The 23,513-nt window shown below is 43.0% G+C and overlaps 1 protein-coding gene across 1 annotated transcript in view; it reads left to right on the forward strand.

Moving 5' to 3' along the window:
* Positions 1–23,513, forward strand: part of LOC126284221 (uncharacterized) — a 103,430-nt gene that overhangs the window by 67,253 nt on the left and 12,664 nt on the right. Inside the window, exon 5 of the mRNA XM_049982994.1 lies at positions 11,419–11,574. Within this exon, the coding sequence (XP_049838951.1) occupies positions 11,419–11,574 (156 nt within the window). The remainder of the gene's footprint in view (positions 1–11,418; positions 11,575–23,513) is intronic.

Here is a 23,513-nt window from a genome sequence, read left to right on the forward strand (position 1 = left end):
ATCGTCAACTGCAGGGGTGCAAAGAGTTCCTGGTATCCAGCTCCGGAAATCCCTCACTGTGACTACGTAAGGGTTGCAGTCACAAAAAACGCCATATACATAATTAGTTCAGATAAGTTGTTTTGCAAACATTCACTTTATTTAACAAATGTAGTTATAACAATGTATTCTCAAAAGAACAAAAATCTACAAGGGCCGTCCTTTCCTATCTGGGATCCAATCAACGACGAGAAAAAAAAACTACGTGGACGAACGGTGAAGTGCGTGTCGCGATCACATCAATGGCGGGCCACATGCGTCCCTTGTCTGCAGTATGATCCCCTGTTTTGGTAGAAGGTCTTTCCCTAACATCATTTCTCGTGTTCGCCGATAATTTCGTCTTTCTTTGGTTTGCTCTCAGTCCGTACTCTGTCCTCAGTGTGGCAGCTAGCTGCCTAGTGACGTGAAATTTTAGGCAGACACACATGTCGACCAGAAAGAGGGAAAGCCGTTTTCTTTTATTTATACTTGGTTTGCTTCAAGAGCGGGTTGTTGTTATGAAACGAATGTGTCGAAACATTTTGTTCTAATTATAGTAGCTGATCGGCTAGTAACCAACAATACGTCCGACCTATCCTGTGCGTAGTTAGGGATTTTCGTGTAATTTCGAGCTTACACTACGTATTACAGCGATTACTAGTCCCATACACTGGTAGATTTCTATCGTCGACAAGTGGTACGTCACAGACGCAGTGCGTAAGTCGTTGTTCTGATACTAGACAGACAACTGATCCGTGTTTTTTACTTGACAAAAATACTTTCGAATGTCTTTATTGTAATGTCTAGACTACTATATTTCCTTTATAGAAGGCAAACGGTTTAAACTAAACGGCGTGTTCATCTTCAGGCCATAAAGTCGTTATCGCAGTAGGTCGTCAGCTCACTAAATCGCATCTTACCATACAAAGTGCAAAGGTTTACCCATTACTGAGATCGTGTGCTCCAGAATTTGATAACGTTAAATTGTACGCTTCCAAAAGTCGTTTACAATAAATTTATCAGAGTACGTGGCAGTTTCAAGTACGCAATATTTCGAGATTTTATTGTGCTGCGGCTTTTGCCCGACTTACCCATGGACCTCTAGAATGACCAGCGTTAACAATCTCTTCGTACCTGCAATAAGAAAAGAACGTACTGTGGCTCGGATGCCCTAAGGTGGTTCTCAAATGCCGCAATACCAGCGAGAACTACCCAACACACACAAGTAGGGCATTTGCAGCGTATGTACTGGTCAAGGCACTGTTGCTGCGGTTCCTCTGTCGCTCATCGCTTGATGCCGTAACAGACCTGTACATAGTTTGCCCTCCAGCTTGAAACTTAAAAAGTATCTGTTTTAAACTGAACCCCAGAAACATAAACTGTCAACGCTATGTATGCCCAGTACACCTCAACATAGGAAATATCACACGATCCGTTTCACTCCATTTAATGCACTTAAATAAAACAAGGAATACAGTAATGTCTTGAGTTGACAGAGATGAAAAGGAGGGCGATTGTGAAAACTCAGTCTGAAATGTCCAATTGGGCAGCTTGATGTGAGTTTCAGGATCCTTCCCTGAGGTTCTTTCGCTATGCTTTATAAAAATGTTGCAGTCAAACGGTACTTCTGTAAATGGAACAAAAAAGTCTATGGCAATAAACTGATAGCGAACTTTTACACAGTTAACGAATCAGCTTAAACGCGTGGCTAAACAGGGTACAAAAGAGACAAAAAATCGCTCTGAGGACTATGCGACCTAACTTCTGAGGTCACCAGTCGCCTAGAACTTAGAACTACTTAAACCTAACTAACCTAAGGACATCACACACATCCATGCCCGAGGCAGGATTCGAACCTGCGACCGTAGCGGTCGCGCGGTTCCAGACTGAAGCGCCTAGAACTGCACGGCCGGTCGCCTAGAACTGCACGGCCACACCGGCCGACTACAAAAGAGGCCGTCAAATTCAGGATGATTTTTTTTTTCGGTGGATAAAAATTGTAGTACCCACTTTCCGTGACTTTGATGTACACCAAACCAATTATATACTACTATTGCACGTAAATTCGCAATTCTGATGTATAAAGCAATTACAAAATATGTCGGTCTTTCAAGCACCGCACACCCATTTACTTATAAGTGTGTGACGTGTGGTCGAGAGAGAGAGAAAGTAACTGAAGGGTGGAGAGGAAATGTAGAGAAACCATTTATGGAGGTGGACTACATGCCAAGAAATAGTCATGTAAGACGGATATAACGGGGACACGAACGCAAATCACAGCACTTATTCCGCTTCAGCAAAAGCCGTTCGGTTTATCCATTTGTACAGTTATGTAAATGGCATGCCGAATATAACTGGAGTAATAGCCAGTACAATTGCATGTTGAATTCTCGTAAGGTTCATTTTTCTGCACAATATGTCGATAATACTAGGAAAGTGAGTATGTAAGTCATTGAGACATTTTGGAGAAAAATAAAACTTTCAGCATGTCACGGTTACCAGGAAATATAGTATGAGTTAGTGACACCATGAATCCCTCGGATATCATAGATTGGCTGCCTTTCCATTTTATTAAGTATTACCCCGACTTATTACTCTAAGGAACTCTGGCTCCACAATTGTTCAGATATGCGCTAAACCCGATTTTATAATTTATGATACGTATGGTGCACTGAAATCATATGGAAATGTCTGTACAGAGAAGTCTGTCCAGAATTTTGAAACTGCAGGTAAGGAGACAAAGCCGCGGCGGACCTCATATAAGGGTGAAAATCGCTTTCACCACACCTCACGATGACGGCCAGACTGGTCTCATCTCTTCATTATGCCTTCCCTGAGAGACGTGTGCCCACAGCAGAGTCGCTATTTTTGAACGCAGTTGCAATCCTATCGCGGATCGTTCATCTAGTCTCTTACAGCGTAGCGGATGCTACCATTCTTCCCATCTTTAGCATTGTTGACCATTTCGTAGTGACAAACTATGACGTACTTCTTCTACATCTACATCATCTTCACCTTCAGTAAGCCTGAGGGACGTTAGGAAAAACGCCGATGTTTAATAGGAACTATTAAAAGAGAAAAATACTAGCCCGAGAGGCTAATACCGAAAAAACTATTTTAAAATACGGAGATGTATCTGTTTTATCACCCATCGAGTTTATTTGTGTACAATCGAATTTTTAAGCTCCACAAATTTACGGATTAGAGAAGCTAAGGTCTCCGAAGAAACAACAGCTTCTAACACACAGATAAATGTCACCTTCAAGTTCATAAAAACACACAATTGTTGCATTATTTGGCAAAAACTTAACGTTTACTTGAAACATTACTTGTGAACAGGTACAGTACATACAGAGTCGCTTTTCCCAGAAAATAAGTTGCTGCGTTTTCGTGTTTCCTTTCCTCGTTCGTCACTGAAGCGCAAATGAGAAGTTTTAATAATGGGGTCAACAAATTAATGAAATAAATTTCGTGTTCCTATCTGTGAGTTTTGAGCAGAGTGCATTACTCCGCTTCCAGGAACATAACTTCACTACCTCTCGCTTTTCTCTCTCTCTCTCTCTCTCTCTCTCTCTCTCTGTTGGAGGCATGTATCAAAACCTAAGCACCATTGGCAACTAGCTTCATTTGCTGAAAGTTTCGACCAAAGACCAGTGAAAGGCAGCATGTGACGGAAGCTTGTAGAACCTAGCTACAGTCCCGGCGTTAATGTGACCTTTTTTCGTCCCTTTTGTATCAAACACTTCTCTAACTGCTAGTACGCTTACAAGCACACAAGTTATCGCCAGGTGGAGGAGATGATGCAATGTGTTTTCGCATTTCTCGATAATGCCTTTGAGAGCGGTGGACACCAATGACTGGACTGCTCAGTTACACAAGAAAAATGCAATCTAGAAAGATCTCTGTCTAGATATATATCTCCAGAACTGAAACTGGCACAAGGGTATCAGTCCGCCATAATTAGCCGCATATTAGCGCATTTCTGAATGGTTACCAAGTGTCATGTTCTTAGCAGACGAGATCAACAAAATTGCGCAATTGCCTTACAAAATGCACATTACCGCTTATTGACTCGGGGCCCTTGACGTATTGTTTTCGCCCAAACGAAAATGAGAAGCTGCCCTATCTTACAATTACATCTACATCTACATTTATACTCCCCAAGCCACCCAACAGTGTGTGGCAGAGGGCATTTTACATGGTAATAAAGTGTGCATCCGTAAGATATTTCTGTAAAATAATGGCAAAATACTTTCTTGTGATAGCGAATAGAATCTTTCCTCTATTTGCAACATTCGGTATCAAGTGGTTTGATTTGTACCACATTAGATAACATTCTGCACACACACACACACACACACACACACACACACACACACACACACACACACACATGCGCGCGCGCGCACACACAGCCTCATGGTGGATTACTTGCTTTTACAGTGACAACAATGACTACATATACACCTGCATCTACGCTCCGCAAGCTACCTTACGGCCTGTGGCAGAGGATACTTCTCGTACCGCCATCGTTTCCGCCCTTCCCTGTTCCATTTGCGAACGGAACTTGGGATGAATAATTCGGGAAATCCCTCTGTATTAACTCTGTTTTCTCGGTGCAGTCATTTCGCGAGCTGTGTGTGGGACGAAGTACAAGGGGCATTCAATAAGCAATGCAATACGTTTTTGTCTGAAAGCAGGTTGGTTTTATTCAAGATTCCGGTGTACCGTATTATTTCCCACTGTTTTGGTTACAAAACCCTATTTTTAAACATGATTTCTGTTCAATGCGACGGCCATACGCCACCGTACTGGGAGGAATTTTACGCCTGCGTGGTATCACTCTACTGGTCGACGTCGGAGCCAATGTCTTGCAGCATTGATAAACACCCCCCCCCCCCCCCAAATCATCCACGTTCTGGTTCCCGCGGAGTGCATCCTTCATTGAGCCAAAGAGACGGAAGTCGGTACTTGCGCGGTCCGAACTGTAGGGTGGGTGAGGAAGAGCAGTCCAGAAGTTTTGTGAGCTCCCCTCAGGTGTACAGACTTGTGTGAGGCGTAGTGTTGTCACGTAGAAGGAGAAGTTCGTTTGCATTTTTGTAGCGACGAAGGCGCTGAAATCGTTTCTTCAGTTTTCTGAGGGGTAGCACAATACATTTCCGAGTTGCACCAGAATAACCCCTCCAGGCCGGCCGGGGTGGCCGAGCTGTTCTAGGCGCTACAGGCATGTTCTTGTGAGTTTAGTACAATTCTAAGTTACTTGTGTAACCAGTTAATTATGACTGGGACATTTCCTGACTGCCTGAAATATGCAGATGTTAAGCCTCTATTCAAGAAAGGGGATAAAGAGATGCCATCAAACTACAGACCGATTTCACTTTTGCCAGCATTCTCAAAAATTTTAGAAAAAGTAATCTACAGGCAGATTCTCAACCATCTGACCACAAATAACATATTATTAAGAACACAGTTTGGATTTCTGAAGGGTTCTGATATCGAAAAGGCTATTTACACCTACAGTGAAAATGTACTTAATTCATTAAATAACAAGTTACAAGCATCAGGTATTTTCTGTGATTTGTCAAAGGCATTCGATTGTGTAAACCACAACATCCTTTTAAATAGATTAGAATTCTATGGTGTCACGGGCAGTGCTGCAAAATGGTTCAAGTCATACCTCTTTAACAGGAAACAAAGGGTGTCAGTGCAAGGGACTAGTGAATTAAGTCATCAGTCATCATCAGAATGGGAAGAAATTACATGTGGTGTCCCACAAGGATCCATCTTAGGGTCATTGCTTTTTCTTGTGTACATTAATGATCTCTCATCAGTTACACTGCCAGAAGCCAAGTTCGTTTTGTTTGCAGATGACACAAGTATTGCAATAAATAGTATGTCGAGTGTAGTTCTAGAAAGATCTGCTAATGATATTTTTATGGATATTAATAAATGGTTTAAAGCCAACTCACTGACATTAAACTTCGAAAAGACTCACTATATGCAATTCAGAACCAGTAAGAGCTTTCCACCCAGCATATGCATAAAGTACGAAGAAGAGCAGATAAAAGAGGTTGACAGTCTTAAATTCCTGGGATTACAACTTGATAATAAATTCAGTTGGGAGGGGCACACAACAGAACTGTAGAAACGCTAATGATATTTTTATGGATATTAATAAATGGTTTAAAGCCAACTCACTGACATTAAACTTCGAAAAGACTCACTATATGCAATTCAGAACCTGTAAGAGCTTTCCACCCAGCATATGCATAAAGTACGAAGAAGAGCAGATAAAAGAGGTTGACAGTCTTAAATTCCTGGGATTACAACTTGATAATAAATTCAGTTGGGAGGGGCACACAACAGAACTGTAGAAACGCTAATGATATTTTTATGGATATTAATAAATGGTTTAAAGTCAACTCACTGACATTAAACTTCGAAAAGACTCACTATATGCAATTCAGAACCTGTAAGAGCTTTCCACCCAGCATATGCATAAAGTACGAAGAAGAGCAGATAAAAGAGGTTGACAGTCTTAAATTCCTGGGATTACAACTTGATAATAAATTCAGTTGGGAGGAGCACACAACAGAACTGTAGAAACGCCTTAACAAATCTGTATTTGCAATTCGAGTGTTAGCAGACATAGGCGACATAAAAGTGAAAAAGCTTGCATATTTTGCCTACTTTCATTCCATAATGTCATATGGTATAATATTTTGGGGTAACTCTTCAAGTCAAACAAAAGATTTCAGAGTCCAAAAGCATGTAATACGTATTATTTGTGGAGTAAACTCACAGACGTCTTGTAGAAACCTCTTCAAAGAACTGGGTATAGTAACTACTGCCTCTCAGTATATTTACTCCTTAATGAAATTTGTCCTAAATAATATATCACTTTTTCCAACAAACAGCTCAGTCCATACAAACAATACCAAGAACAAAAATGATCTGCACAAGGACTTAAAAGCACTTACTTTAGTTCAAAAAGGGGTCCACTACTCAGGAACACTCATCTTCAATAATTTGCCAGCAAACATAAAAAATTTAGTTGCAAATAGAGATCAGTTTAAAAGGAGCCTGAAAAACTTACTAGTAGCCAACTCCTTCTACTCCATTGACGAATTTTTTAATAGAAACAAATGATGTGTTGTATATATTTATACTGTTAGTATTGTTATTTCAGCTTTAAAAAAAAAATAAAAAATGAAAAAGGTGACATGTTCCACATCCACGAGGATCTCCTCAACACGGATCTATGGAACGAAAACTAATCTAATCTAATCTAATCTAGTCTGGAACCGCGCGACCGCAACGGTCGCAGGTTAGAATCCTGGCTCGGGCATGAATCTGTGTGATGTCCTTAGGTTAGTTAGGTTTAAGTAGTTCTAAGTTCTAGGGGACTGATGACCTCAGAAGTTAAGTCCCATAGTGCTCAGAGCCATCTGAACCATTTTTAACCCCTCCAGAGTCCATGCAGCTTTTTGAACTTTCAAATGTTTTTTATTCCGCTCTTTGATCACAATATCAATTGCTTTGACGATGACCGGTTTCAGTCAGTAATGACCATCTTCAGATCTACACTATAAAAATATGTACACCTAGTGGGCAGTCTGTCCTTCAACACAATACAGCATTACTTAGCACAAAATACTATCATATAACCAGGGAAATGAACAGGTAAAATACGATAATGCGTACATGTTCTACACCACATCCTAATGTGATAAGGCTGTAATGGCATTGGTATGGATCCACTTCAAGGATTGCCGTTTTGTTTCCGGTTGGAAGTGATCAGCTCCTGTTTCATTACCTTTGACGACGTTCGACAAAAAGCTGTCACGATCAGCCCCGTAACGTGCAAGCAGTTCCACATAAATGGTCCTTCATTACTCTTTGTGGTCTTCCGTTAGGTGGTGAGGTCCCCAATTGGTGGACGAGTTCGTCAGTTCTACCAGAGACGTCCAGTTGTGTAGCGAGGTGATTGTGATCCGTAGATCGGCTCGAATGAGAGTGTCTACACGTTCCAACATTGAAGGAGTCACAGCTGTCTGCGGCCCGCTGGCACACAGGAGATCGGACAGGTCTGCGCGACCTTCTTTCAATGATGCACGCGCCTCGCGCAACGGCTCCCGGTGTTTTGTTCACTGCCAAGTCTATGTAGACATTCTGCAAGCGCCTATGAATATCTACGATGCTCTGGTTTTCCGCCAAAAGAAACTCAATGATAGCACTCTGCTTGGAACGCACATCCGTTGCAGACGCCATTTACAAGGCTACGTATAGCGCCACCACTTATCGGACCTTCATGAAAGTATAGGAGCTGAAGCGAGAATATTCCACGATGCCCCACAGTAAATTCCGCATTATTTCAACTGAAATTTGCCGAGTAAAGAAATGTGTTGTATTAATTACTGAACGACCGTGTTAGATTGTCATGATGAGTATGCTGTGGACACTCACGCCTTCCTAGGCGACAAGAGTCGTCTTTACATGGCACCACCCTTACATTCCTAGTTTGACGAACACTCGGTCATCCTATCGCTTCTATTATCCCGATAAAAGACCCAACGGCAATCCCGTAAAAAAAAGAGTCTGGGACTAGATGGAACAGTGGGTGAAACGTAGGACTCAATGTCCCACAATTTGGTGGCTTGTTTGGATTCTTTAGAATAAAAGTGTCGTCCACAAGAAGAACAAATTCCTTCTTGTTGCACGTTAGGCGGCAGGTCGTTCATGCATGTGGGAGAGAATAGTGGTTCCAAGGTTGAGCCTTGTGGAGCCCCATAAATGAATTCTCCCCATTCTGAAGAGTCTGCCTTGTTTCATTGGTTGAATTGCGAGGCTGGTTTGTTTAAGTACGGTAAAAATGCGAGAAAAAATGTTATTGTCGTAAATAACTCAACCTACTACTCCACAAAGTGTCCTTTGACGGATATACACTTGGTGCAATGATCCTTCTGAAAAACAGGTTCTGTCAAAATCTGCAAAATACTCGACGGCTGCAACTACCACTCCCTCATTTGACGAAAATGTCTTCCCAGCAAGCCGAAGTTTCAAGTTACGGAACAGCAAGAAGTTATTTGAGGCTAGTGAACGCCATGGAAGACGAACCATTTGGCCGGCCGCTGTGGCCGAGAAGTTCTAGGCGCTTCAGCCTGGTACCGCGCGACCGCTACGGCCGCAGGTTCGAATCCTGCTTCGGGCATGGGTGTGTGTGATGTCCTTAGGTTAGTTAGGTTTAAGTAGTTCTACGTTCTAGGGGACTGCTGACCTCAGATGTTAAATCCCGTAGTGCTCAGAGCCATTTGAACTATTTTGAACGAACGATTTAAAAGCACAGTTCCTGCAGTTTCGCTATTATTATCGATGATGAGTGGGACGATGCATTTTCCCGGTGAAAGAGCCCTTTTTGCTTGCCAACATAGGTCTTTTTTCAGCCAACGCTACTTTCAAACGCTCCATCAATGAAGTATAATATTACGGTTCTGCCTTTTTGGAAGTAATCTATGAGGATTATTCCTTGTAAATCCCAAAAAACAGTGGTCATCACCTAAACAGCTGACAAAATGGTCTTTGCCTTCTTCGGTGCACTTTCACCAGCCTTTGTCCAGTGTGCTGACTGAAATTTTGACTACGGTGTGTTATCATGGATCCAGGTTACATCAACAGTCACAAATCGGCCCAAAAACTCTTGCAGATTGTGATTAAACATCGCCAGATATTGTGATGAAATGTCGTACCGGATGCGCTTTTGATCGACTTCGATCAACGGCGGCACCCACTTCGCACACAGCTCCTTCATAGCCAATTCTCCGAGCAGGATAGTATGAACTCGCTCAGTTGAGATGCCTACAGTCTCAGCGATTTCAAGAATTTTTATTCGGTAGTCTTGATTTTCCATATCATGGATTTTGCCAGTGATTTGCTATGTGGCGTTCTCAATTGGACGGCTGGAGAGCGCTTCGTCTTCCGTGCTTGTCCGGCCACATTGAAATTCATTAATCCAGATGGTCTTTAATGATGGTGCAGAGTTCTCGTGAACTTCGTAGAATTCTGTTTCGATCTGTGCGTCAGTCTATCCCTTCAAATGAAAATGTTAAATAACAGCACGAAACTCGATTATCTTCATTTTCAATCGGAATCGACACACTGACCACTTCAAATGTCTGTCACCAATGAACTGCACGTTGTACGTTATTGAAATCCTTGGAATAATCAAGCTTACCAACCATAAAGGCACAACAAAAATGGTCAATTTTTTCATGGAAATTTACCAGAATTATCAAAAAAAATGGTTCAAATGGCTCTGAGCACTATGAGGCTTAACATCTATGGTCATCAGTCCCAGAACTTAGAACTACTTAAACCTAACTAACCTTAGGACATCACACAACACCCAGTCATCACCAGGCAGAGAAAATCTCTAACCCCACCGGGAATGGAACCCGGGAATCCGGGCGCGGGAAGCGAGAACGCTACCACACGACAACGAGCTGCGGACAGAATTATCAAAACACCCTTGCATTAAGTGGAACTTTCGCCATTCTTTTGGTTGGATATCAGATTACCCAATAGTTGCTATATCATTTTTTGTGTGGGCTCCCAAACCCAAGGTCCTCGGCGGTACTTTTGGGGCAGCCACCAGAAATTGTACAAAGCATGGGTACTGACCAGGATGTAGCTATGTCTGTTCAAAAATGGTTCAAATGGCTCTGAGCACTATGGGACTCAACTGCTGTGGTCATTAGTCCCCTAGAACTTAGAACTACTTAAACCTAACTAACCTAAGGACATCACACACATCCATGCCCGAGGCAGGATTCGAACCTGAGACCGTAGCAGTCGCACGGTTCCGGACTGCGCGCCTAGAACCGCGAGACCACCGCGGCCGGCGCTATGTCTGTTGGTCGAAAAATAATTAGTGACAAGAATTGCGCCAGCTAGAATGAAGAGATAACTTATCTTTATTTCTGACGAAACGTGCACCAGCAATACAAGTCCAAGTAATATCCAAGACTAATCCGTGTACTGAGCCTAGTCGAATACAATAGCAAATGTCACACAGCAATGGCTCCGCTATAAACTCCACGAAAAGCTAACAATAGACAATCGACAATAGACTGTCCATCTGGGGGCCAGCGCTCCTCCTTATATCCAAAAGGCAGAGGGCGCTGCGGACCCGAGCTCATCCATGGCGCGACCTCTTCCGTCGGCGGTAACGCCCTGAGACGCCGACGGCCGCGACAGGAACTGTGGCCAACCACGTCACGGTTAGGGCGCGCGTGCGCGAGTTGGTTGGTTGGTTGGTTGGGTCCGTGGATACAACAGCATTGTTTCCATAAAACGTATCACGTCGGAGTGGCCGTGACAGCGGACTGCGTGGTGTGTGTGCAGGGAGGCGGCGGCGGAGAGGACTCGAGCACAGTGTGTGGGACGTTCGACGGCGAGGGCATCACGGCGGAAGGCCTCTCGTGGCGCCGACTCCACATGTCGCGCGCCAAGCTCAAGGCCACCGCCACCACCTCGGAGCTGCTCTCCGGGTTCGCCATGGTGAGTCCCGTCTGTATTTATTTATTTATTACTTTTCATTCTTTACTCCAAGGGATACAGTGGCTGTCTGAGGGTCCAGCCAATTAAAGAGCATCGACTTCTTTTCTTTCCCAATCAAATACCAACTGATCTGACAATAGGGCACAGGGCTTCCCAACTGGAATAATCTGGGATGGGTTTGGCCACACAACTAAAACGTAACCGCCCAGAAATATTGGTCTGAACTTAGGAGCGAGAACTACAGTCCTGATAAAAAACACTAAGCATCGAGAAGAGGAGGAAGAAAAAAAATGAAACTTCACTAGTTGTGAAGTTATGGGATATTACTTCAGTGAAATCGATTCAGATTTACCAAGAACTTGGCTATATGATCCCACTCATCAGAATGACACGCACCTCCTCTTGCCTCGATCCATGCGTAGATCCAGTTCAAAAGAGTTATAACATCCACGACTTATAATGTGACGAGTGGAATATGAACGTGTGGAAAATTACGTAACTGAATAATATTTCTTAAAAAGATGATAATTGCGTAAAACAGAGACAATATGTGTCTCAGATTCTTTGTTAATCTATGTCGTTCTTTTCTTTTGTTTTCTACCCTTTTGTTGTCTTCTTCTGATGTACGTCGCTGACGCAAAACGCGAATCGATTTGAGGTCTGTTGAATAAAAAACATTTAACGTAAAATTATTGTAGTTTTATGTTCATTTGCTGGTAAAAAAAATAGAGCCAAATGAGTCAAAACTATTTATGATTAATTACTGAAAAGTTTATTCCTCTTTTAATTATAATTTTGTATTAATTGTTTTATCATAGCTGGAAGAAGCGCAGCCATTATTAGTTCCGATTATATAGCAACTGCGTCTGTACTCCTGGTTGAAAATCATGGGTTTGTGTTAAACTAATTTGCAAAACAGTATTAATAATTTTTTTGGTGGCATCAGTTTAAATGATTAATTATTTATTGAGCAAAGGAAAATCTTAATTAAAAAAGAAATCCTGTATATTTTGTTGGCCGCCATCTTAACTTTTATCTCAGCGGCAAATTTAAATTACTTGAAACTGCAAACAATATTCCGATGTGTAAGAATTAAAAGTGCACCGGGGGTACTGAACTCTATTTATAAAAAAAATAATCGAATCAGACTGCATCTTCTAAGAACAGTGCTGATGGTATTTATTGTTGAACAAGATTTAATTGCTGATGTATGAGCCCAAAATTAAACTACGCACGAATCACGGAGAAAAATATTTCTGGTAGCATATGTAAGAGTTGTGTGCGCGTGGTATTCTGTGGTTCCTTTTCATGATCAATTTGCTAAGAATAATTAAATCCATCGAAGGCCAAAAATTGTAAAGTCTCTGATGTACGATCTGTAATTTGAGTGATATGAACACAGCTTACAGTCAACATTATTACACTACGTCAGGTGGAGTTCTTGTGCAATTGGAACAAAATAATTATCCAGGAGACGTTGTAGTATGAATATTGCAATATACATATGCATAATATTGTCAGTATCATTTACAAAATCAAATCAATGCAACTGCTAAATATGAGAGTGAATTCAAACCGCAAAATACCATAGAGTATCATATCATCCATACTCATTGCATTTGTCCACGTTGATGATACGTAAAACCGCCACAGAGTGTCATAAAACCTATGGCCTTCGTAGTCTGTCCTGAGACAAGGTGGTCCACAACAGGTGTATGCTGCTTTATATCTTGGTCACTGACTCTGGGACTCAGTGGAACGTCGCAGCTGGTCCCACATATTCTATCAGGGATAGACCCGGGCATCTTGCTAGCCACAGTGGTACTTCAGCACCATACAAACAGTTCACAGAGATATGTGCCGGCCTGTTGAAAAATAGCACTGTGGTACCGTTAATAGGGTGCAGGATGTCCGTAACTTACCACTCTGCTGGGGGAGTTCCCTCAGTCAATACCAACCGCGATCTGAAGTCATGCCAGCGGCCTTGCCGCAGTGGTAACACAGGTTCACCTTGCAGAGGGTTCATTGAACCATTTTCATACCACTTCTCTCGAATGGCGCGTGGGAAAAAGGAACACCTAAATCTTTCCGTTCGAGCTCCGATTTCTCTTATTTTATTATGATGATAATTTATCCCTACGTAGGTTGGTGTCAACAAAATATTTACGCATTCGGAAGAGAAAGTTGGTGATTGAAATTCCGTAAACAGATCTCGCCGCAAAGAAAACTGCCTTTGTTTCAGTGACTGCAACCCCAACTCGCGTATCACGTCAGTGACATTCTCACCGCTGTTGAGCGATAACGCGAAACGAGCTGCCGTTCTTATCACTTTTTCGGTGTCCTACGTCAATCCTACCTGGTAAGGATCCGATGCCGCCCAGCAATACTCCAGCAGAGGACGGACAAGTATAATGTGGGCTGTCTCTTTAATGGGTTTGTCGCATCTTATAATTGTTCTGCCACCAAAGCGCAGTCTTTGTTTCACCTTCCCCCCAATATTACCTATGTGGTCTTTCCAATTTAAGTTGCTCGTAATTGTAATTCCTAGGTATTTAGTCGAATTGACAGCCCTTAGATTTGTGCGATTTATCGTATACCAAAAATTTATCGGATTTCTTTTAGTACCCATGTGGATGACCTCGCACTTTTCTTTGTTTAGTGCTAACTGCCACTTTTTGTACCATACAGAAATTCTCTCTATATAATTTTGTAGTTGGAATTGAACGTCTGATGATTTTACTAGACGGTAATTTACAGCGTCATCTACAAACAATCTAAGGGGGCTGTTCAGATTATCACCTAGATCATTTATATAAATCAGAAGCAGCAGAGAGCCTTTGACCCAACCTTGCGCGGAACGCCAGATGTCACATCTGTTCTGCTCCATGACTTACTGTCTATCACTACGAACTGTGACCTCTCTGAGAGGAAATCACGAATCCAGTCACACTTTTGAGACGATACTCCATGTGCACGCAATTTGATTAACAGTCGCTTGTGAGGAACGGTATCAAAAGCCTTCTGAAAACTTAGGAATATGGAATCGATCTGAGATTCCATGTCGACAGCACTCATTACTTCATGGGAATAAAGAGCTAGCTGTGTTGCACAAGAACGATATTTTCTGAATCCGTATTGGTTATGTATCAATAAGTCATTTTCTCCAAGGTAATTCATAATGTTCGAGTACAGTATATGCTCCAAAATCCTACTGCAAACTGAGGTCAGTGATATGGGTCTGTAATTCAATGGGTTACTCCTATTTCCTTTCTTGAATATTGGTGTGACCTGTGCTACTTTCCAGTCTTCAGGAACAGGCCTTTCGTTAAGTGAGCGGTTGTACATGATTGCCAAGAAACGCGCTATTGTGTCTGCATAGTCTGACAGGAACCTGATTGGTATACCATCTGGACCGAAAGACTTGCCCTTCTTAAGTGATTTGAGTTGTTTCGCAACACCTAATATATCTACTTTTATGTCACTCATGCTAACAGCTGTTCCGTTCCCGCCAGATCACTGAAGTTAAGCGCTGTCGGACTTGGCTAGAACTCGGATGGGTGACCGTCCTGTCCGCCGAGCGCTGCTGGCAAGCGGGATGTACTCAACGCTTTTGAGGCCAATTGAGGCGCTACTTGATTGAGAAGCAGCGGCTCCAGTCGAAAAAACTGATAACGGCCGCAGAGAGGCGTGTTGACCACACGCCCCCCCTCCCCCCATATCCGCATCCAGTGATGCCTGTCCGCTGAGGATGACACGGCGGTCGGGCAGTACCGTTAGGGACGGAGTTTACTTGAATGTGAAGTCACACCCAATGTCTCCCCTCTCCCAAAACATTGCAAGAATGGGACCTCTTCACCACACTCCCCAACCATGGTCATCCACAAAAAGCAGCCGCCCACGTTGCAGCGTTAACGGTAGCCTACGTGTGGGACGGTAATTACCTAGTCTGGCTGCCGTTAGTCTTCGATCAACGGTGTGGGCCGACACAGAATGTTGCAGGATGTCCATTACTTGTTCCCCGGTGGCAGGCGCCGATGTGAAGCAGTTATGATGTGTTTGTTGCACAAGGCAGCTGTCATCCTTGTGGTGTGGTGGTCGGACGTGGTCCACGGGAACCTTGACAAAGAGTATTCCTGTCCTCACGTTCCTATACAGTCCAACATCAGACAACTGTCACCTACGAAAGACCTACAAACATGGACATTGCAGGATTCGACCTTCCGGCTAAATACGAACCCGTAATGAGTTCTCTTCTAAATTCTGTCAGCTGCTCATAACGCTGTCTCTCATGAGTACGCGGCATTTACGTGTTCTTCACAGTGATCAAATGGTTCAAATAGCTCTGAGCACTATGGGACTTAACATCTGTAACATCTGACGTCATCAGTCCCCTAGAACTTAGAACTATTTAAACCTAACTAACCTAAGGACATCACACGCATCCATGCCCGAGGCAGGATTCGAACCTCTTGGCCATCACAGTGATCATTCAACATGTAATGCTGTTCGTGTGTGTCTTTTTTTTATTTATTTAGTCGATACTTAGAAGACGAATGGGATATGTGAACATCTACTGGTATATTTGTCTTTTAGAGCAACTGGTATAAATGTGAACGTTCATTCACCTTACCATTTAGTAGTAGATTCTTTTCTGCAGGGACCGATGACACCAGCAGTTTGGTCCCATAAGATCTTACCAAAAATTCCCAAATTTCTTTTCTGCTTTTGCTTTCTCTATGTCACAATTTTCTTGCAAAGTTCGCAGGTCTGTTTCATTATTTATCCCAACTATTTTCACGTATTTTCCTCTTGCAGGACAGTGAGTCATTTCTCTTAAATGTTCTGAAAAAGTGATATGTTACGAAATCGCAGTGAAGGCCAAGGAAGATTGGAGTTTTCAATCGGTTTTCCACATTAGAGAAATCTTCTTCCTTTACAAATAATGAATCAGACCTTCATCCTTAAGTACCTTTCCATTATATTATAAAACGTTCATGAACGATTTTTAGATCAAAAACCTATACGTGACAACGAAAAAATTACGTAATATTCTAGGACACCCACTGAAGATGCCTTGTTAAAAAGGCGAAAAGCGTCTCGATGCATGACTAAAATTTAAAATATTGTTGTGTAGCACGAAAAAGGCATGGTTATTATAAACTACTGTAATCTGTATACAGCAGCTGCGAAAAAAAAGTGTGTGAAATCTTATGGGACTTAACTGCTAAGGTCATCAGTCCCTAAGCTTACACACTACTTAACCTAAATTATCCTGAGGACAAACCCACACACCGATGCCCGAGGGAGGACTCGAACCTCCGCCGGGACCAGCCGCACAGTCCATGACTGCACCGCCTTAGACCTCGCTGCGAAAATTAACGTCACAAGAAAAGTGTCCTTTTAGTTTATTTCTGGAACAGTGTTGCACGAAAATAAAGAAGTGTGGTTTTGCGAACGCCATGACGCCTCTTTTCATAGCAATCTGTATCCAGAGGGCGGGCTGAAGGCATTACGGCCGTGCTTCTCTGTACAGCTACGAAAAAAGCCATCCCAGCCTCGAAGCTGTAGCTGTGCGTGTAGTCCTCACACCGGAGAGTCACAGCAGATGTTAAACACTGGTACAGAAAAAAATTATACAAACGTGATCTGTACACTTGCCTCGGAATCATGTTAACTGCGGACGACAGTGTCAAAGAAGAAATGATATGAGGATACACAGAGTAAGTATGCGTTATTTTGCGCTGCTGGACATAACAAAAAGCAAACTTATACCACGAAATTCAAAATTCTTATCATACCTCATCTAACATATGGTTGTGAGACTTGGACGTTAACAAAAACAGAAGAATGAAACTATGTATATTCGTTAGGAAAATTTGGAGGAATTCAAGAGAAAACCGCTGTAGAATGGAAAATTTAACAAACAATGACGTCTGTGATTTGTATGGAGAGACAGACGCTACATTAAAAATTAAAGTGAGGAAACTTGGCTGCTTATCCACGCACTTGGAGCTCCGAAACAAAGGAAAATGCACCAGGTGCATCCAGAACGTGGACCATATATCTTTGATAACGTCAGACGAGACTTGAACACGTTAAATGTCAAGACAGAACTACCTGGCAAACCACAGTGAAACCGGCAGCAGAGATATTTCGCAGCTTGTTAAGTTAATTAATAACTGTTATCAGTCTATCCTGTGAAAGTCTTTACTTATCAGCATTACTCCATCTACAGCAATTTCGACATACTTGAGCTGTTCAGGCCTTGGTCTCCCTCTGCAAGTTTCACAACACACACTTTCCTTCATAACCAAACTGAAAATTACTTCACGCCTCCGGATGTGTCCTATCAACGTGGTCTGTTATTTAGTCAAGTTGTGCCATAAATCAGTTTTCTCACTATTGCTTTCAGAACCTTCCTCATTTGTTATCAAATCTACTCATCTAATCTTCAACATTCTTCTGTAGCACTATATTTCAAAAACTTATGTTCTTCTCTTCTCAGCGCTGTTTGTCTTCAATGTTTCACTTGCAAACAAATATTTCCAGAAAAAGTTTTTCTAATACTCAAATTTGTATCGGAAAGTTAACGTATCTTTCATCTTCAGAAACGCTTTTCTTGCTATTGCAAGCCCAAATTTTATATCATGTTCTGCTGTCGTTAGTAGTTTCGTTGCCCAAACAACAAAACTAGCCCACCACTTTCAGTGCCTCATTAATTTGTGGGGGCGTGCTGAAAACCACTGCCTGTGATTTTTTTCTCGCTTAAGTAGCTGTTGAGTTATTAACTATCATACATATTACTTGGTCGACTTTCTCGCTTGGCTCACGAGCAAATTGCAACCCTCTGCCACTAGAGGGCTCCGATTTGTTGCACTTAACATGGCGGTGTGTATCGTAACTATGTCGGTGTGTGAGAAACAGCGAACCGTAATAGATAATTAATTGGAGCCCTCAGCTGCTGACATGTTGCTGATATACCTCTATGGGGACAGCTGAAAATGAGTGCCCCGACCGGGACTCGAACCCGGTATCTCCTGCTTACATGGCAGACGCTCTGTCCGTCTGAGCCATAGAGGACACAGATGAACAGCGCGACTGCAGGGACTTATCCCTTGCACTCTTCCCGTGAGACCCACATTCCCAGCTGTCCACAATCTACATACGTAATGTTCCTTATAGATATTTGCACCTTCCACTCATTACTCGCGCCCACTAATGTGAAGATTCCCGTAAGAGTTCGGGCAACCTGTGCGCATTCGCACAGACGAAGTCAATGGTCAGGTAGTTGTGCGACTGGATTCGTGATTTCCTATCAGGAAGGTCGCAGTTCGTAGTAATAGACGGAAAATCATCGAGTAAAACTGAAGTGATATCAGGTGTTCCCCAGGGAAGCGTCCTGAGACCTCTACTGTTCCTGATCTATATAAATGACCTGGGTGACAATCTGAGCAGTTCTCTTAGACTGTTCGCAGATGATGCTGTAATTTACCGTCTAATAAGGTCATCCGAAGACCAGTATCAGTTGCAAAGCGATTTAGAAAAGATTGCTGTATGGTGTGTCAGGTGGCAGTTGACGCTAAATAACGAAAAGTGTGAGATGATCCACATGAGTTCTAAAAGAAATCCGTTGGAATTCGATTACTCGATAAATAGTACAATTCTCAAGGCTGTCAATGCAACTAAGTACCTGGGTGTTAAAATTACGAACAACTTCAGTTGGAAGGACCACATAGATAATATTGTCGGGAAGGCGAGCCAAAGGTTGCGTTTCATTGGCAGGACATTTAGAAGATGCAACAAGTCCACTAAAGAGACAGCTTACACTACACTCGTTCGTCCTCTGTTAGAATATTGCTGCGCGGTGTGGGATCCTTACCAGGTGGGATTGACGGAGGACATCGAAAGGGTGCAAAAAAGGGCAGCTCGTTTTGTATTATCGCGTTATAGGGGAGAGAGTGTGGCAGATATGATACACGAGTTGGGATGGAAGTCATTAAAGCATAGACGTTTTTCGTCGCGGCGAGATCTTTTTACGAAATTTCAGTCACCAACTTTCTCTTCCGAATGCGAAAATATTTTGTTGAGCCCAAGCTACATAGGTAGGAATGATCATCAAAATAAAATAAGAGAAATCAGAGCTCGAACAGAAAGATTTAGGTGTTCGTTTTTCCCGCTCGCTGTTCGGGAGTGGAATAGTAGAGAGATAGTATGATTGTGGTTCGATGAACCCTCTGCCGAGTACTGAAATGTGAATTGCAGAGTAGTCATGTAGATGTAGATGTAGATGTAGCCTTTCACTATATATGAAGATAATAACTGTTCTCGAAAGAACAGATATCCTTGAAGACCGTGCAGCTTCTCTAGAATAAATGATAATTATAATCGAAACCCTCAGCTGCCGACAAGTGTTGTTGATATACCTCGATGGGGACAGTTGAAAATGTGCGCCCCGACTTAGTGGGCGCGAGTAATGAGTGGATTGGCAAATATCTATTAGCAACATTACGTATGTAGATCGTGGACAGCTGGGAATGTGGGTCTCTCGGGAAGCGTGCATGCGATAAGTCCCTGCAGTCGCGCTATTCATCTGCGTCCTCTGTGGCTCAGATGGATAGAGCGTCTGCCATGTATGCAGGAGATCCCGGGTTCGAGTTCCGGTCAGGGCACACATTTTCAGCTGTCCACATAGAGGAATATCAGCAACATGTCAGCAGCTGAGGGTTTCAATTAATTATCATTTATTCTAGACAAGATGCACCACAGTCATTAATGGTATCTGTTCTTTCGAGAACAGTTACTGTCTTCATATACTGTAATAGAGTTTGTAACCGAAGATTTTGTTCACACATTGAGTGCTCTCGCCTTCATCATAACAGTGCCAGACCACACACAAGCGCTGCGACATCTCTAGCAATCCGACTCGCTGTCGTAGATCGTCGATCGCCACCCATACGGTCCATCTTGGCACCATCCGATTTTCATCTCTTTCTTAAAGAAGACCTTCGAGAACTCCACTTTGATAGTGATCAAGTGGTGCAAGCTGAAGTGAAGTTGTGGCACCGACAACAAAGTCAAACATTCTACAGTGACGATATCGACAAACTAGTCTCTCGTAGGGAAAATGTGTTCGTCGCCAGCGGCAATATGTTGAGAAATAAAAAAGTAGACATGAAGTATGAAGATGTAGGATGTTAATAACGTTTGTTTTATTTTAAAAGTTTTAATAGTTTTCACACGTAACATTCTACCCAGTAGTTTTCAGCACGCCCTCCTCGTAATTCTCTCGGCAGCACCTGGCTTAATACGAGTAATTATCTACAGTGGAGCACAGACGGTGGTCTAGTATTTGCATTCGCTGCCTCTAGATCCCGGGATCCAGGGAATTTTCTCCGTTCAGGGAGTGGATGTTTGCGTGTCCTAATCATTTCGTCTCATCTTCATCACAAGGAAGCGTATGTCGCCGATGTGGCCTTCAAATAGGAAGACTTCCATCAGGTGGTCAAACAACCAGAGACGGGATATCAAGGCCAGTAATGGCGTGCCATTACTTCATTCATTTATCCTACATTTGTGTGTTATTCTCCAATCTACAAAATGCTTCTACATTCCCCATGACAAATCCTACCGTCTGTGCAGATAACCATATATACTACTAGCCATTAAAATCGCTACACCAAGCAGAAATGCAAATGATAAACGGGTATTCATTGGACAAATATATTATATTAGAACTGGCATGTGATTACATTTTCACGGAATTTGGGTACATAGATCCTGAGAAATCAGTACCCACAACAACCACCTCTGGCCCTAATAACGGCCTTGATACGTCTGGGCATTGAGTCAAACAGAGCTTGGATGGCGTGTACAGGTACAGCTGCACATGCAGCTTCAACACGATACCACAGTTGATCAAGAATAGTGACTGGCGTATTGTGACGAGCCAGTTGCTCGGCTACCATCGACTAGACATTTTCAGTTGGTGAGAGATCTGAAGAATGTGCTGGCCAGGGCAGCAGTCGAACATTTTCTGTATCCAGAAAGGCCCGTACAGGACCTGCAACATGCCTTCGTGCATTATCCTGCTGAAATGTAGGGTTTCGCAGGGATCGAATGAAGGGTAGAGCCGCGGGTCGTAACACATCTGAAATGTAACGCCCACTATTCAAAGTACTGTCAATGCCAACAAGAGGTGACCGAGACGTGTAACCAATGGCATCCCATACCATCACGCTGGGTGATACGTCAGTATGGCGATGACGAATTCACGCTTCCAATGTGCGTTCACCACGATGTCGCCGGATACGGACGCGGCCATCATGGTGCTGTAAACAGAATCTGGATTTATCCGAAAAAATGACGTTTTGCCATTCGTGCACCCAGGTTCGTCTTTGAGTACACCATCGCAGGGTCTCCTGTCTCTGATGCAGCGTCAAGGGAAACCGCAGCCATAGTCTCCGAGCTGACAGTCCATGCTGCTGCAAACGTCGTCGAACTGTTCGTGCAGGTGGTTGTTGTCTTGCAAACGTCCCCATCTATTGTCTCAGGGATCGAGACGTGGCTGCACGATCCGTTTCTGCCATGCGGATAAGATGCCTGTCATCTCGACTGCTAGTGATACAAGGCCATTGGGATCCTGCACGGCGTTCCATATTACCCTACTGGACCCACCGATTGCATATTCTGCTAACAGTCATTGGATCTCGGCCAACGCGAGCAGCAATGTCGCGATACGATAAACCGCTATCGCGATAGGTTACAATCCGACTTTTATCAAAGTCGGAACCATGACGGTAGGCTCTTCTCCTCCTTACACGAGGCATCACAACAACGTTTCACCAGGCAACGTCCGTCAACTTCTGTTTGTGTATGAGAAATCGGTTGGAAGCTTTCCTCATGTCAGCACGTTGTAGGTGTCGCCACCGGTCCAACCTTCTGTGAATGCTGTGAAAAGCTAATCATTTGCATATCACAGCATCTTCTTCCTGTCGGTTAAATTTCGCGTCTGTAGCACACGTAATTTTCGTGGTGTAGCAATTTTAATGGCCAGTAGTGTAGTTCTGATGTAATGAAAATCCGTCTCTGAAGAGACACGGAATTCATAAAACAATGCGCCCTATTTTTCAACGTACGCTTCCTGATGGCAATTTACTGTGCATCGGGTACTCACAACCAGTTTACTGAACGACAAGGCGCATCACTAAGGCACAAACAGGAGACACGGCAGGCAGGTGTCTTCCGTTGACTATCCGTAAGCGTCTTAATAATTTTTACTATACTTTCAGAGCAAGTGTTTATCGGTTATACCGCCGAAGCTAAAATACTTTATAAAGTTATTACTTTTCATAAATTTTAGCTTGAAATATAACATACTGTAACTTTTTCCATGGAGCATTGTGGTAATCGTTCTTTTGCGCAGGTCGCACCAGTGTTTAAGAAGGGTAGTAGGAGTAATCAATCGAACTACGGACCTATATTATTGACGTCGGTTTGCAGTAGGGTTTTGGAGCATATACTGTAATCAAACATTATGAATCACCTTGAAGGGAAGGATCTATTGATACGTAATCAGTATGGTTTCAGAAAACATCGTTCTTGTGCAACGCAGCTAGCTCTTTATTCGCACGAAGTAATGGCCGCTATCGATAGGGGATCTCAGGTTGATTCCGTGTTTCTGGATTTCCGGAAAGCTTTTGACACTGTTCCTCGCAAGCGACTTCTAATCAAGCTGCGGGCCTATGGGGTATCGTCTCAGTTGTGCGACTGGATTCGTGATTTCCTGTCAGGAAGGTTGCAGTTCACAGTAACAGACGGCAAATCATCGAGTAAAACTGAAGTGATATCAGGTGTTACCCAGGGACCTCTGCTGTTCCTGATCTATATAAATGACCTGGGTGACAATCTGAGCAGTTCTCTTAGGTTGTTCGCGGATGATG

Source organism: Schistocerca gregaria, chromosome 8 (assembly GCF_023897955.1).
Source record: "Schistocerca gregaria isolate iqSchGreg1 chromosome 8, iqSchGreg1.2, whole genome shotgun sequence".
Classification (NCBI taxonomy): Eukaryota; Metazoa; Arthropoda; class Insecta; order Orthoptera; family Acrididae; genus Schistocerca; species Schistocerca gregaria.